Source organism: Piliocolobus tephrosceles, chromosome 12 (genome assembly GCF_002776525.5).
Source record: "Piliocolobus tephrosceles isolate RC106 chromosome 12, ASM277652v3, whole genome shotgun sequence".
In the NCBI taxonomy this organism is placed as follows: Eukaryota; Metazoa; Chordata; class Mammalia; order Primates; family Cercopithecidae; genus Piliocolobus; species Piliocolobus tephrosceles.
The window spans coordinates 44,056,476-44,068,742 of NC_045445.1; the positions used below are offsets into that span (position 1 = coordinate 44,056,476).

Consider the following 12,267-nt stretch of genomic DNA (forward strand, 5'->3'; position numbering starts at 1 on the left):
ATTTTTAGTAGAGACGGGGTTTCACCGTGATAGCCAGGATGGTCTTGATCTCCTGACCTCGTGATCCGCCCGTCTCGGCCTCCCAAAGTGCTGGGATTACAGGCTTGAGCCACCGCGCCCGGCCAGAGCCTATACTCTTACCCAATACACCACTATGATCTTGAAATGTTAAGTAATACTATTATTATTAAAAAACTGCTAACATTTATTTAGTGCACACAGTGAGCCAGAAATTCTGCTAAATACTTGATTTAAATTATTTTATTTAACCCTCACAACAACCCTATTATTATTCCCATTTTACAGATGCAGCCAAGTAACATGCCTAAGGTCACATGGTGATGGCGCTCAAACCCAAACCCAGGAAATATGGTCCAAAGGCTCTATCCACCAAACTGAACATGCATTAGGAAAATGAAGCATTTCTACTGCCCTACTTAAGTCAGGATCCCCGCTGTGTCCCAGTCCAAGCCTACAACGTCCCAGCAAGAATTTGGCAAGTAAATGCCAATGAGGAAACTTATCTGGCCCTGATGCATACATACCAGCCACTCAGATCTGATTAATGTAGGAAAAGAAGATCAAAACTCTTTACAGAAGTCTCTCTTTACCCTATTTTCCGTCAACCTGATTTCTGAAGAGAACACCTGACTACTAGCCTTTTTGCGCTCTGTCCAGAACATCTAATAAGTGTTTACCCAGGACTCCCAGAGCCATAGTTAAGGGCCTTAATGTGCAATCTGGCTCTGCACCTTATTTAATCAGCACCTGAATGTAATGTCTCTTTGCTAGCAACAGCCAGAGCACAGTCAGTCAGAGTCTTTCTGCAAACATAGCTGGTCGATTGGCAAAGACAATTCAATTCACAGGCAAAATACACCCTGACTTTATACCACTACTGGCATGTGATGGAGATGGGGAGACTGAAGGCATTTGGCTAGAATTAGGATGGTACCATGCTTCCTTTCCCCTCCAGATGATCTCGCTCCTCCCTCTCCTACCCACCTAAACACATGGCCACAGGGCAGAGTTTGCACTGTTTTCGCCAAACAGGCCAATCCTGTCTGACTTCCTGGCTCCTGCAATATTCCCTTCCCTCAACACCACCCAGCTCAGAATAAAACTCATATTATCCTTCCTCCCTCTGCCATTTCCTCCAGCAGCTACTAGACAGGAACCAAAACCAATCAAGAGATCCCCCAAACTCTCCCCTTCAGGATCTCATGCTGGTAACAGGTCCAAGTGCCTTGATGCCCATGAACTGACAGATGTGCAAGCGCTGCCCTGTGTAGCCAGGAAAGAGCTGAGTAAACACAGAGGACTGACTGGTGCCCAGAAGAGGGGTCCTCCCCAGGCCTTCAGATTAACTGCTGCATCCAAGCACTGTGGAGGGAGATTTACAATAATATGAAACCCTGGGGGTCAGCCCGTAGGGTGGCAAGGCATAGATAACTCCAGTTCTCCTGATCAGGGGCTTTAGGGGGAGAGAAGAGGCCAAAACCTGATCAAGGGACATGAGAAAGGACATCTGCTTAAAAACACTAGACACAGTCTACCAATTAGATATAATGTTAGGGTAACAGGCCCTTTTTTAAAACTTATCCTCTCCCTGATGCCCAGTGGAGTCTGTCCACTCACACTTCAGTATGAACCTCTGAAATAAAACTGCTTTCTTCCTAATCCCCTCATGGCTATCATCTCCTCTGAAGAGATGGACATTTTGAATTACAGAAAGGATTGTTTTGGAGCTTGCAGTACTCTGGAAGAAGGCAAGCTTGTGTGGGGTGGATCAGGTGGAGAGACTTGGAAACAGGGAAGAAGAGATACGAAAAAGAAAGGTAGAAAGATGGCACCACATTTCATTAGTGCTGCTGTGAACTTTTGAGCAGTAACCATCCACAAGCCAGTAAAAATCATCTACTGGTTGTAGGTGGGATGCCTGCTATCTCCTCATTTCTCACATTTAATGTCTCTCACTTACCCCAACGTTCTGTGCCTCTGTCGTTGACAGTGTGGGCCCTCCTTGGGACAGCACAGAGAACAAAATTTTCTATCTCATCCCCTATCAAGGATGCAAGGGCATCTGCAGTTCGCTTATCAACAGCCTAGAAATAACAGAGCATTCCTAGAGTTTCACTTAGTTGGCCAAGGGAGAAGACATCTACCCCTGATAATAATAAGCAAATAATTCCAGGTTACAGTTGAGACACTTTTCTGTGAAGGAGGAAGCAACTCTGTGAACTTATGTTAGGATCTCTCAAAGTGAGCTCAAAGGCTCACAGGCATTAGAATCGTCTGGGATTTTGTTATAAATGCAGATTCCCATCCTCATCCTAGACCTGCTCAGAATTGCTGTGAAGAGAGCTAGACATCTACATTATAACAAGCTTCCAAGGGATTCTTTCACAAATAAAGTTTGACAATCGCTGCTCTCCACATCCATCCACTTCCTGTCCACTTGAACTCTGGGTAAGTGAACAGATACTAAATAGGAGAAATGGGGAGATAGCACACAGCCTTTGCACTTACTGTTTCTTATGCCTAGAACAGCTTTCCTTCCTCCATCACCCAATGAACTCCTACTCATTCAAGTACATTTATTGAGCACCTACTAGAGCCAGTCTCTGTTCTAGGCACTAAGAGAACAAAAACCAAGGGTCCTTGCTTTCATGGAGCTAACATGAGCCAGCTCAAATGCCACCTCTTCTAGGAAGCTTTCCTTAATTGCATTAAGGGAAAAAAAAAGACCCCTGTCCTGTATGCTTCATTCAAACCTGTTACTATACATGTAATGCTGTAATTTAGTTGATCTATTTCCTTGTCCATCTCATCAAAACTGTGAGCAAAATGAGGGCAAAGGCTACTGCTTTTTTTTTTTTTTTTTTTTTGGTTTTGCTTTTACTTTAGAAGGTACATCAGCAATGACTGCTTCTTATTTCTCTTTGAATCTAAAATGCCTGGCACCAATGTTTGGCACACAACAGGCATTCGATAAATATCTGTTGAGTGAATGCAAGAAACAATAAACTCCCATGAACATTTAAAACAAGAGTCCTGCAAACAGAGTCAGCATGCAACAAGCACGTGTCAACATTCCCTCGTTAGTCCCTGCAGATCTTAGAGACTGGAAAGGGGGGGATATAGAATGACTGGAAGGATATATTCCGTATATCACTGGAAGGTAACAAAGGTGGCCTGGTTGAAATACTCCATTGACATAACTAACAGTCACCAAACAAGCCACTGGAACTCTACAGCTACCTAAAAACCCTCTTCACAATAACTTGGGGCCCTCATCCTCTAATCTGAATTACACTATTTAACAGGTATTGAGGCGGTGCCAGAAGACTTAACGCCTTGCCCACAGATCACCCAGACTCATGCTCAGTTAGGACGGGCACTGAAACCAACTTCCCACCTAATTACTTCAGCCACTACATGATGTCTCTGAAAGTGGGGTCCAAGGCTGACCAGCATTAGAATCACCCAAGAGCTGGTACAAATGCAGATTCCCATCCTCACCCTAGACCTGCTCAGAATCACTGTGTAGAGAACAAGGTATCTGCATTGTAACAAGCTTCCAAGAGACTCTTACAAATAAAGTTTGACAATCCCTGATCTCCACATCCATAGTCTCTTCGTGTTCACTCAGCCAGTTACTGGCAGGGAGAGGAGCACCTGAGACAAGACATATTCAATTTAACAAAATATATGAAAGACCGGGAGAAGCAGAGAAACCTGGCTCTTCATTTCAATGAGGCACAACAATGAGGTATCCACTGAAAAATACAAGAGGAGAGAAAAAGGAAAAGTGAGGCTCTGGCTTAATAACATTTTTTATTTATATGATATTAAGAAGCAAGAAAGTTGGCATGTCCAAGAGATTAAGATCAAGATCCAACAGCATAATTTCCTGATTGGGAGAAAAGCAAACAGACACTTTGGGCCAAGAGCGGAGATTCTAATAACCAGTTCTTTGTGATGGAAATTCTACAAAAAGATGTGCGAGCAGGAGCTGAGATTGCCTCACTCCTGTGGCTATTTCAAAAAACAGGCAGAAAGTTCTTTTTTTTTTTTTTTTTTTTTGGAGACAGAGTCTTGCTCTGTCACCCAGGCTGGAGTGCGGTGGCACGGTCTCAGCTTACTGCAACCTCTGCCTCCTGGGTTCAAGCGATTCTCCTGCCTCAGCCTCCCAAGTAGCTGGGATTACAGGTGTGTGCCACCATGCCTGGCTAATTTTTTGTATTTTTAGTAGAGAGAGGGTTTCCCCGTGTTAGCCAAGATGGTCTCGATCTCCTGACCTCGTGATCCGCCTGCCTTGGCCTCCCAAAGTGCTGGGATTACAGGCGTGTGCCATCATGCCCGGTCGGAAGATTCTCTGAAGAGGAACATAAGGCCACCAGTGGAGAAAGAGAAAAGGAAAGCAGAAAGTCACTTCCACCAATCAATCAGTCACCATTATCCAGGTACACATTAAACAATTAATGTGCATATACAGTATTATATTCAGCTCTACAAGGAGTTACAAAGGAAAAACCCACTATTCCTTTACTTTCAAAAAGTATTCCCACTAATGGTAGAGAAACATTAAAGAAAAATGCAAAAAAAGACAAGTGATCTGGTCAAACACAAGATTACCTACATGCATACAAAGGTATTCATCAAAGAGCCCAACATTCTGACAGGTATTCAGATGGCTGGGAAAGGAGGACAAAAAGTGTTACTGGAATGACTGGAATAACTAGAGTCAGGTCAGGCTCCTCTGGAAAGGTTTCGTAGAGGAGAATCTTCAGGGGAGTATTTATAGAGGGGAGGAAACTAAAAACAAGTCCCATGAAGACTGAGAAGAAGGTGGCACATGTGTGGCAAAGGAATAAAAATTCTGGGAGCTTGTGGATCATCCACTGAGTAGAGGCCAGCAGCATACTGTTATTTAAAAGCAAGCTGACTTGTATTAACAGGTGCAAGGCATTAAAAGACTGGGAAAAAAATATTACCTCTCTGCTTGGTGTGGGCTGGACCTCTCGTAAGTTTACAGTGTCCAGTTTTATAGGCCATGCATCAGAAAGGTATCCAGACACAGGCAAGGATCCAGAGAAAAGTAACAAAAATGATTAGAGGAATGCCTTCTAGAAGCTATCAAGATAGGTGTTAAGGAGTTGAGCTTTGTCGGTTTCTGAGTATGAAGTTAAAACTATATTGGTCATCTGCCATCTTTGACCAGTTCTGCCCAGCTTCTCTGTTTAAGTGACCACATAATTATTCAGAGAATTCAAGTGCTTCATTTCCACGTGGCCCGTTTCACAGAGAAGACTGAGATAGGAAAAGGTTAAATAGTTTGCTGAGGTTCCTGTAGCAAGCCATGAGCAAAACTAGCATCATAATTTTAAATCCCGGGGCTGTCTGTAGGTTGTTTAATTCACCAATCCACAGCACCTCTCTTTATATGGACACCCCCAAAGACTGTAACAATGAAAGATGGAAAAATTCTCTGCAAATTTCCTTGTGGGGAGAAATAAACTAAAAAGGAATGTCGTGTCTCACTAGTGAGGCCCCTATAAACATCATCTCCTTGTATCCCCCTGGACTGATGACACAGGACACAGTGCATCTGATAAGCTGTCAGCAGATGGCTGGATCCCTTATTGTACCCATTACCCACCAACGTCAATTCCAAGCAGGAATGATAATCAGTGCTCCAGACAACAGATGGAGAATGAGGAGGTGTGTCTGGTCTGAAGTCAAGGGGGAAAACAGAAAGCCAAGTTTCCCAAATCCATCAGGTTTTCTCTAAAACAGATTCATCACATAACAACTGGAATGCAACAGTGTGTATTCAGCGAGTTGCAAAGGGTTTCACGAAAAGCCCAGGACTTTCTGAATGTGTGTCATTCTACACTTTTAGCAAGGAGGGAGGACGTAAGAAAATCAGTGAACCCAAAGCGGGTAAGCCATATTTGGTTGAAGTTAGATTTCTAATATATTGTAAAGAAGACAAAAAATCAAATAGCTACAGCAACTCTAAAAAAGGATGGGATTCAGCGTTACTCACTAAAAACCAACAGCTTGGGACTAAGGGGTCAACAGCACCAATTATTCTTTGCCAAATGTCCAGCCTGGATACAGCCTGCCTTATATAGCGCATAGACATCGAGGGTTAAACGGCATATGCTGCACCCCACTAAGTTCTGTGCCTAATCAGGAGATGCTGGCACAGACACATACAGAACCAACAGGAATTGGACAGTTAAACAAGACATCCCAAATGGGATCTTTTCCTTAAGTTTCTAAGACAAAGTCAATATAACTGTACTCAAGGAGGGTAAAGGACCACTAAATTAAGACCAGCAGTCTTTTACAACCATCAGTCAAACTATCCAGCATTTTAACCCTTCTGCTGAGAAACTGTAGATTTTTAAGACTTAAATAGCTATGAGAATCTCTTCCTGCTAAGCCCAGATTCCCACTGTGGCAGCTCAGTTCTAAAGCCACCTGTGCCACTAACTTACTGGGTGATATTTGGTAGACAGTACAGTCACTCCATAAATTCACTCCCTGTCACCCATACCTGCCAAAATCATAAGCAAAAAGGGACTAGCCATGCTTGAAGAAACACTTATTGGTATAATTGATAGACACCACTGATATTTAGCAAGGGGTTTAGCAACCATGTGCTAACCTTGGTGCTTGCTGATCTTGAGAACACTCAAATTTTATCTCTGGCTGGAGGCTTAGCTATGAGATAGTGCAACGTCAACCATACGTGCCTGTATCAGTCTACAGTCCCAGGACACGTTTGAGAAATCAGACAAGGCCAAAAAGAAACCTGACAGGATGAATATTAATCAATAACAGAACTTGGACACAAGTACTGCCCTTCCTTATGCTACTGAAGTTGGCAGTCACCCAAAGGCAGCATGGCTATGACGAGAGCCTGTGTAACAAGGCCTTGGGAATGACTATTTTGCAGACTGAAAAATGAGAGTCGGGGAGACTAACCAATTTCCCTCCAACTTATCTATTTCCTGGCCTAAAGCAATAATAAAACTTGTTACAAACTTACACTGACTCTCTGAGGAAGGCCTTTTTATAAAGCCCAAACTGAGTCATCCTGTTGAGAGACACACATCAGACATGTCTCTGCTAAGTTATCCCTTTCACTTCAGCTAGTATCTCTCTTTCCTTGTTAGGACTTCTAAATTCCACAGAATTTGCCACTACAACATAGCCTAATTCAGCTAGTTCACTTGCTAAACGTTTCTTTGTATTTGGTATCTGCTCTTTGGAATATACACTGTTGCAGGAAACATTGTAACATCCCTTTCTCCAGGCCTAAGCTAAATGTAACTATGTATATGAAAGTGCCTTGTAAACAGTAAGTGCTAGATGAATGCAAGGTATTATGGTATGCTGGGTATACATACTATTATTGGTCATTGCTGCAACCAAGTCAGAAAATTATTTCCAACTATCTGCTGTTAATCTTTTTTTTTTTTTTTGGACTCATCAAATTTTAAAAATCCATACATTCCTGCTTCCCAGGAAAAGCCATATGGAGGGTATAGAAAGCTGGATTAATCAGAGGCTAGGTCTCCTGGTACGCCAGGGGTTACTATTTAAATGATACAAAGCAGTAATATAGAAGAAAAGGGCAAAGAAGCATAATTCTGATGGGGCTCAAGAACTCCTTGGCATGGCTCTGTTCCATGCCCCCATCCTAAGGCTTCAAAGTCCTAAAGTACCATCATCCTCTGCATGTGTTCCCAAGCATGGCCCAGCTGAGTTTACTTTACTGGAGAGACACAGGGAGAAAACAATGAATGGGGACTGGCCACCTGACTTCTATAGAGAAGAAACTAGCTTCCTTTTTTTTCCACACAGGAGGTCAAAAGCATTTCAGGATAGCTCTCTGTCGCATACCCATCTACGACTTACGGGGACAAGAATCACATAGACTGTCAAGAGCTAGGAGGGCAACTCTGCCTCATTTTATAGGTAGGCAAACTGAGGGCCAGGAAGAGTACTTTCTCCAAAGTCACACAATGAATTAATGCCAGCACTAGGTCTCCAGAGTCCTCTAAGAGCCTCTAAATATCTTTCTTCTAAAAACCATGGTGTTGCCAGTCTTGACGTCATCACACTAGCAGCAGCCAGGCTGAATTTAGTCCTTTGTTGACCTTGTAGATATGTGGTTGCCAGAGGCCTCAAGACCACTTTGTAGAAGATGCACCCTTTGACCCTCACCACCTGCCATCCTAAAAAAAAGCACTCCTGTCCCGACAGCCTCACACAGCATCGGCTGAGATGCGTTGTTTCCTATCATTAACAAAAAGCCCATTCATTAAAAAAAGAAAGAAAGAAGACTGGCTCAAATTTACACAGAAGGTCTAGCTAGGACAGCCCTGGACTTCCTGTGAATGGCATCACTTCCCAAGAAGCCCTTTCTTAAAAAATGCTGCCCACTCCAACCCGGATGCTTACGCCACCCAATCAAAAACAGCCGCTTTATTCCAAAGCTATCCACACCTTCTTACCATATCTGCAAGAAGGGAAGGGGCCGGGGTCATTCACCACATCCAGGAGCCTGCAATCAAATGAGTTCCTAGGAACACAGTGCAAGCAAGTATCCAAGCCATGAGTAGACAGCGTGGTGCTTATCTGCCTGACACTTCCCACAGGACTGCCCCACCACCCACTGCCACCCTCACTTTGGGGGTGACAGTTTACAACCTGAAGGTGGATGAATTTGCTTTCCAACCCAAGCACTAATTCACCTTTTGGCTGCAAGCAAATGACCTGTCATTCATAAACCCCGCCAGGCCTGTAAAATGGAGATAATAATCTCAACCTCCTGCCCCAAGCTAGGCTGTCACAAGTCTCCAAAGAATAACCTTCTACAAACATAAAGACAGTAAAGATGCCAATGACAGGTTTCAAAACTGCCCCTGAAGAAAACACACCGGGTTTTCCACAGTCTGAAATCTAAAAAAGACTGATTGCTCTCCCGGTCTCCTCTTCATCCTCCTCCATGATTTTATAGCTTTAGAACATCTCTCCACACCGGCTGAGTACAGACAGTCTCACTCTTGGTCCTCACCCAGATTATTTTTATGTATCTGGCAACTTGCCTTTTCAATCCCATTTGTTTTCCTTAGCACTGCTAATGGGTGGAAGTCGAGGAGGTAAAGAAATCAGCTTCCTAAGCATCCTTGGACTATGACCACAGGAGACAGAATGACAGTGATAAGATGGAGAGGTTTGCAAAAAAAGAAATACCCTCTCACCAGAATGATCACCAGCCCCAAGTTCACAAGTCAGCCTGGGAACCTGCTTCAGAACTCACTTAGTAGGAGCTTGGTGCTGCTCCAGTGCCTCAAAATGAAAAGGCAGACCTCACTCTAAGAGCATATACACTCCCAAATGAAAGAGTCATTAAGAGAAACCTGTGAAAGTATTTCCCCAAAGTACCACAGTGTAGATGAGAAAGTTTACGTGACCACCTCCAGGAAAGAGTGTCACCAGGCCCCTGGGAAATTAACTACCACAGAAGGCAAGGGAGCTGGGTCATGGTCCACTGATGTGATTCAGAAAGGACACCTGGCTGGCGCTGGACTTCCTGCTTGTGAAAGGCCAGGGCAGGGCAGGGCAGGGCAGGGCTGGGCAGGGCTGGGCTGGGCTGGGAGGGGAGGGGAGGGGCAGCCAGTGTGAGTGCCAGTCGTTCCTTGGGTTAAGGCACAAGGTTCCTCACCTCCACTGTGGGGCTGACGCATTGTGCAAAGGTGAAAGAAAGCCAAACCTGAAATCGGCACAAAGGCAGCCGCTCGCTGGAAAATCATCTTTAAGGGTCCCACTCCCCACCGGGATGAGATGCTGTACACTATGGAGTGTCCTGAGCACACAAATGACTCTTATCACTTAGGCTGCCTAGGAAAAAGTCAACAGACTCACATGCATCATGGTGACCAGGTGACAGGGGTTGAGCAGGTAGATGACGGTCTTGGTGGCGAACTTAAAGCCCACCTCCACCCCGAAGGTCAGGCACAGGGCTACTAAGAGCAGATTCTTGCTCAGGCTCTCCTTGCCTTCCTCTGGCCGCTGGGTCACCTGCTCTGGCTGGCTGCCAGGGCTACCCCTACCGTCCTCCTTCGTCTGCCTCAGGATGTGCCGCAGGGCCACCAGGATCTCCAACAGGGCCAGGGTCAGGACCACCACACTTTCCAGCAGCCGCTGCTGCCAAGACAGGAAGGCAGCACAGTCGGGGCCCCCATTGCCTGCAAAACTGGGGTCCACGCCCCCATAGAGCCAGTCCAGGAGGCTCTGGTAGCTATACCGGGACATGATGCAAAGTGGTTCTCCTTGACCACAGTGCAGGAGGCAAGAGTGAGATGGAACACAAGCCCAGAGGGTTGCCCGGGTGGTGGACCATGTAAGGCGGGCACACCCCACAACCTCCCTCCAGACACCAGGGCACCGAGAGTAGGGGAGGGGAAGCTACACGCAAGGCCCGGGGTAAAGTGCTGGCTCTAACTTGTCCCCACGGCTGTCTGGGGGAGCCCCCCGCGCTTCTCCAGTGGCCACCAACGAGGCAGGGTTGAAAGGAGCCGTTGGCCAATCTAAAAGGAAGGAGAGGAAAAAAAAAAAAAAGGTCTCAAAGAGGCAATTGCATCGGGAATTAGGAAGCGGGAGGGGTAACTAGCGAGGGAAGAAAAGGGGAACGGGGCAGCGGCGAAGCAGGGGTCAGGGGAAGCCGGAGGCCGAGAGGGTCAGGGCGGGGGCCAAGGAGACCCGGCAGTGCTGCGGCAGCGAACCGGGAGCCAAAAGGGGTCAGAGCTAGGGGACACGCGGAGGCCAGGAGAGGAGCTAGCGGGGCCAGGCAGGCGGGGAGGGCGACGGGGATGGCAGGGACGCCGGACTCCTCGTCTCACGCACTCGCCACAGAGGGATCGCTTACTCCTGCAACCGCGTGGCCGTCTCTGCCCCCAGCTAGCAACTTCGCCGCCGACGGGCCCCTCCAGCCAATTTAGAGCCGTCCTGGTCCAGCCTCCCGCCCGCGGGTACACCCCCAAACCCCCAGCTCCACCCTCCGGCCCCAGACGCCCGCCCTCCAGGCAGCACCACCCCCAGCCCGCGGCCCGCCCGGGACCTGCCCCCCTCACGCAGGCAGCAGCGGGAGGAAGCCGGAGGGAGGGCGGGAGGCCGGACCAGCCGGGGGCTGGACTAAAGCCGGCCCCCTCCCTCCGCCCCGGCGCCGCAACCTCCCGCGCCTCCCGCCGGGCCCCGGGGATCGGCCGCCGCGCCCCTCGGGGCTTCACTTACCAGCAGCTCGGCCCACGGCCCCGGCTCGGGCTACCGCTCCGCTCCCGCGCTCCCCGCGCCGGGCGCTCAGTTCCCCTGGCGGCCGCCGCCGCGGCGCACGGCTCCTCCTCCCCGTCTTCCTCCCCCTGCAGCAGCGGCGCTCGCTTCCTCCTTCTTCCCCTCCCTCTCTCCTCCCCCTCGCCGCTGCCACCGCCACTGCCTCCCTCCTCCCGTCCAGTTCAGCTCTCGCCCCACCACACGCCCTCGGGCCACGACTACTCCTCCTCGCCTCCTTCCCTTTTCTGCCTCTGGCACTCCCCTCACCCGTCCACCATTCACACCTCCCACCCTCCGCGGCTTCGGCTCTCCCTCCTCCTCCCTCCTCCGGCTCAGTCTCCGCCTCCTTCCTCCTCCTCCCTGGCCTGCCTCGTCTTCTGCACTCGGAGCCTGCACGCGTGCACAGCCACCCTCCTTCACAACCGTGTACAGAATTCGCCCCCTCGGTGAAGGCCTGTTGACTGGCTCCGCCTCCCGCGACCTGGTTCTCCAGGGCACTTCTTTCTATACTGGACACATAGTAGGCACTTAGCCGGCCCGCCCTAACTACTTGTGCAGCGAATAAGCCTTTCTAGTAATGAGCAGCTTGGCTTTGGGGTGTGTGCTGAGTATGGCCGGCTCCTCTTCGCGATTCCTCCTTTCTGCCACGACTCATGCAAGACCAGAAAGGCACCTTCTCTCCCCTTTCTAGCCACAGCCCCACTCCACACTAGGACAGGGGCTTCTTTTCCCTGCTCCTCCCCCTCCTGCTCTGATCCAGTGTTTTCTCTCTACCTCTTGCCACACAGACCACCCCTGCCACGCCCTCTCCCTCCCCCACTTCTCCCCTTTCTCCTGACAGGCCTTCAATGGTAGGCCAGTGGGAGGAAGAGAGGCTTCCCCTGACCTCTTTCCTTCCCCCTCTTCCCCCCTTCC

At 48.1% G+C, this 12,267-nt stretch overlaps 1 protein-coding gene across 10 annotated transcripts in view; it reads right to left on the bottom strand.

Moving 5' to 3' along the window:
- TMEM164 (transmembrane protein 164) overlaps positions 1-11,460 on the bottom strand; it is a 191,431-nt gene extending 179,971 nt beyond the window's left edge. For 2 of the 10 annotated variants that reach the window (XM_023203071.1, XM_023203067.1), the window contains exons 1-2: positions 11,317-11,460; positions 9,949-10,613 (exon numbers count right to left, since the gene is read on the bottom strand). In XM_023203071.1, the coding sequence (XP_023058839.1) occupies positions 9,949-10,338 (390 nt within the window). In that variant the 5' untranslated portion in view covers positions 10,339-10,613; positions 11,317-11,460. Of the gene's footprint in view, positions 1-9,948; positions 10,614-10,929; positions 11,093-11,316 lie in introns of those variants that run through there. The other 8 variants (XM_023203068.1, XM_023203070.1, XM_023203075.3 and 5 more) reach the window with 6 other exon arrangements.
- Between the last annotated feature and the right edge of the window lie 807 nt (positions 11,461-12,267).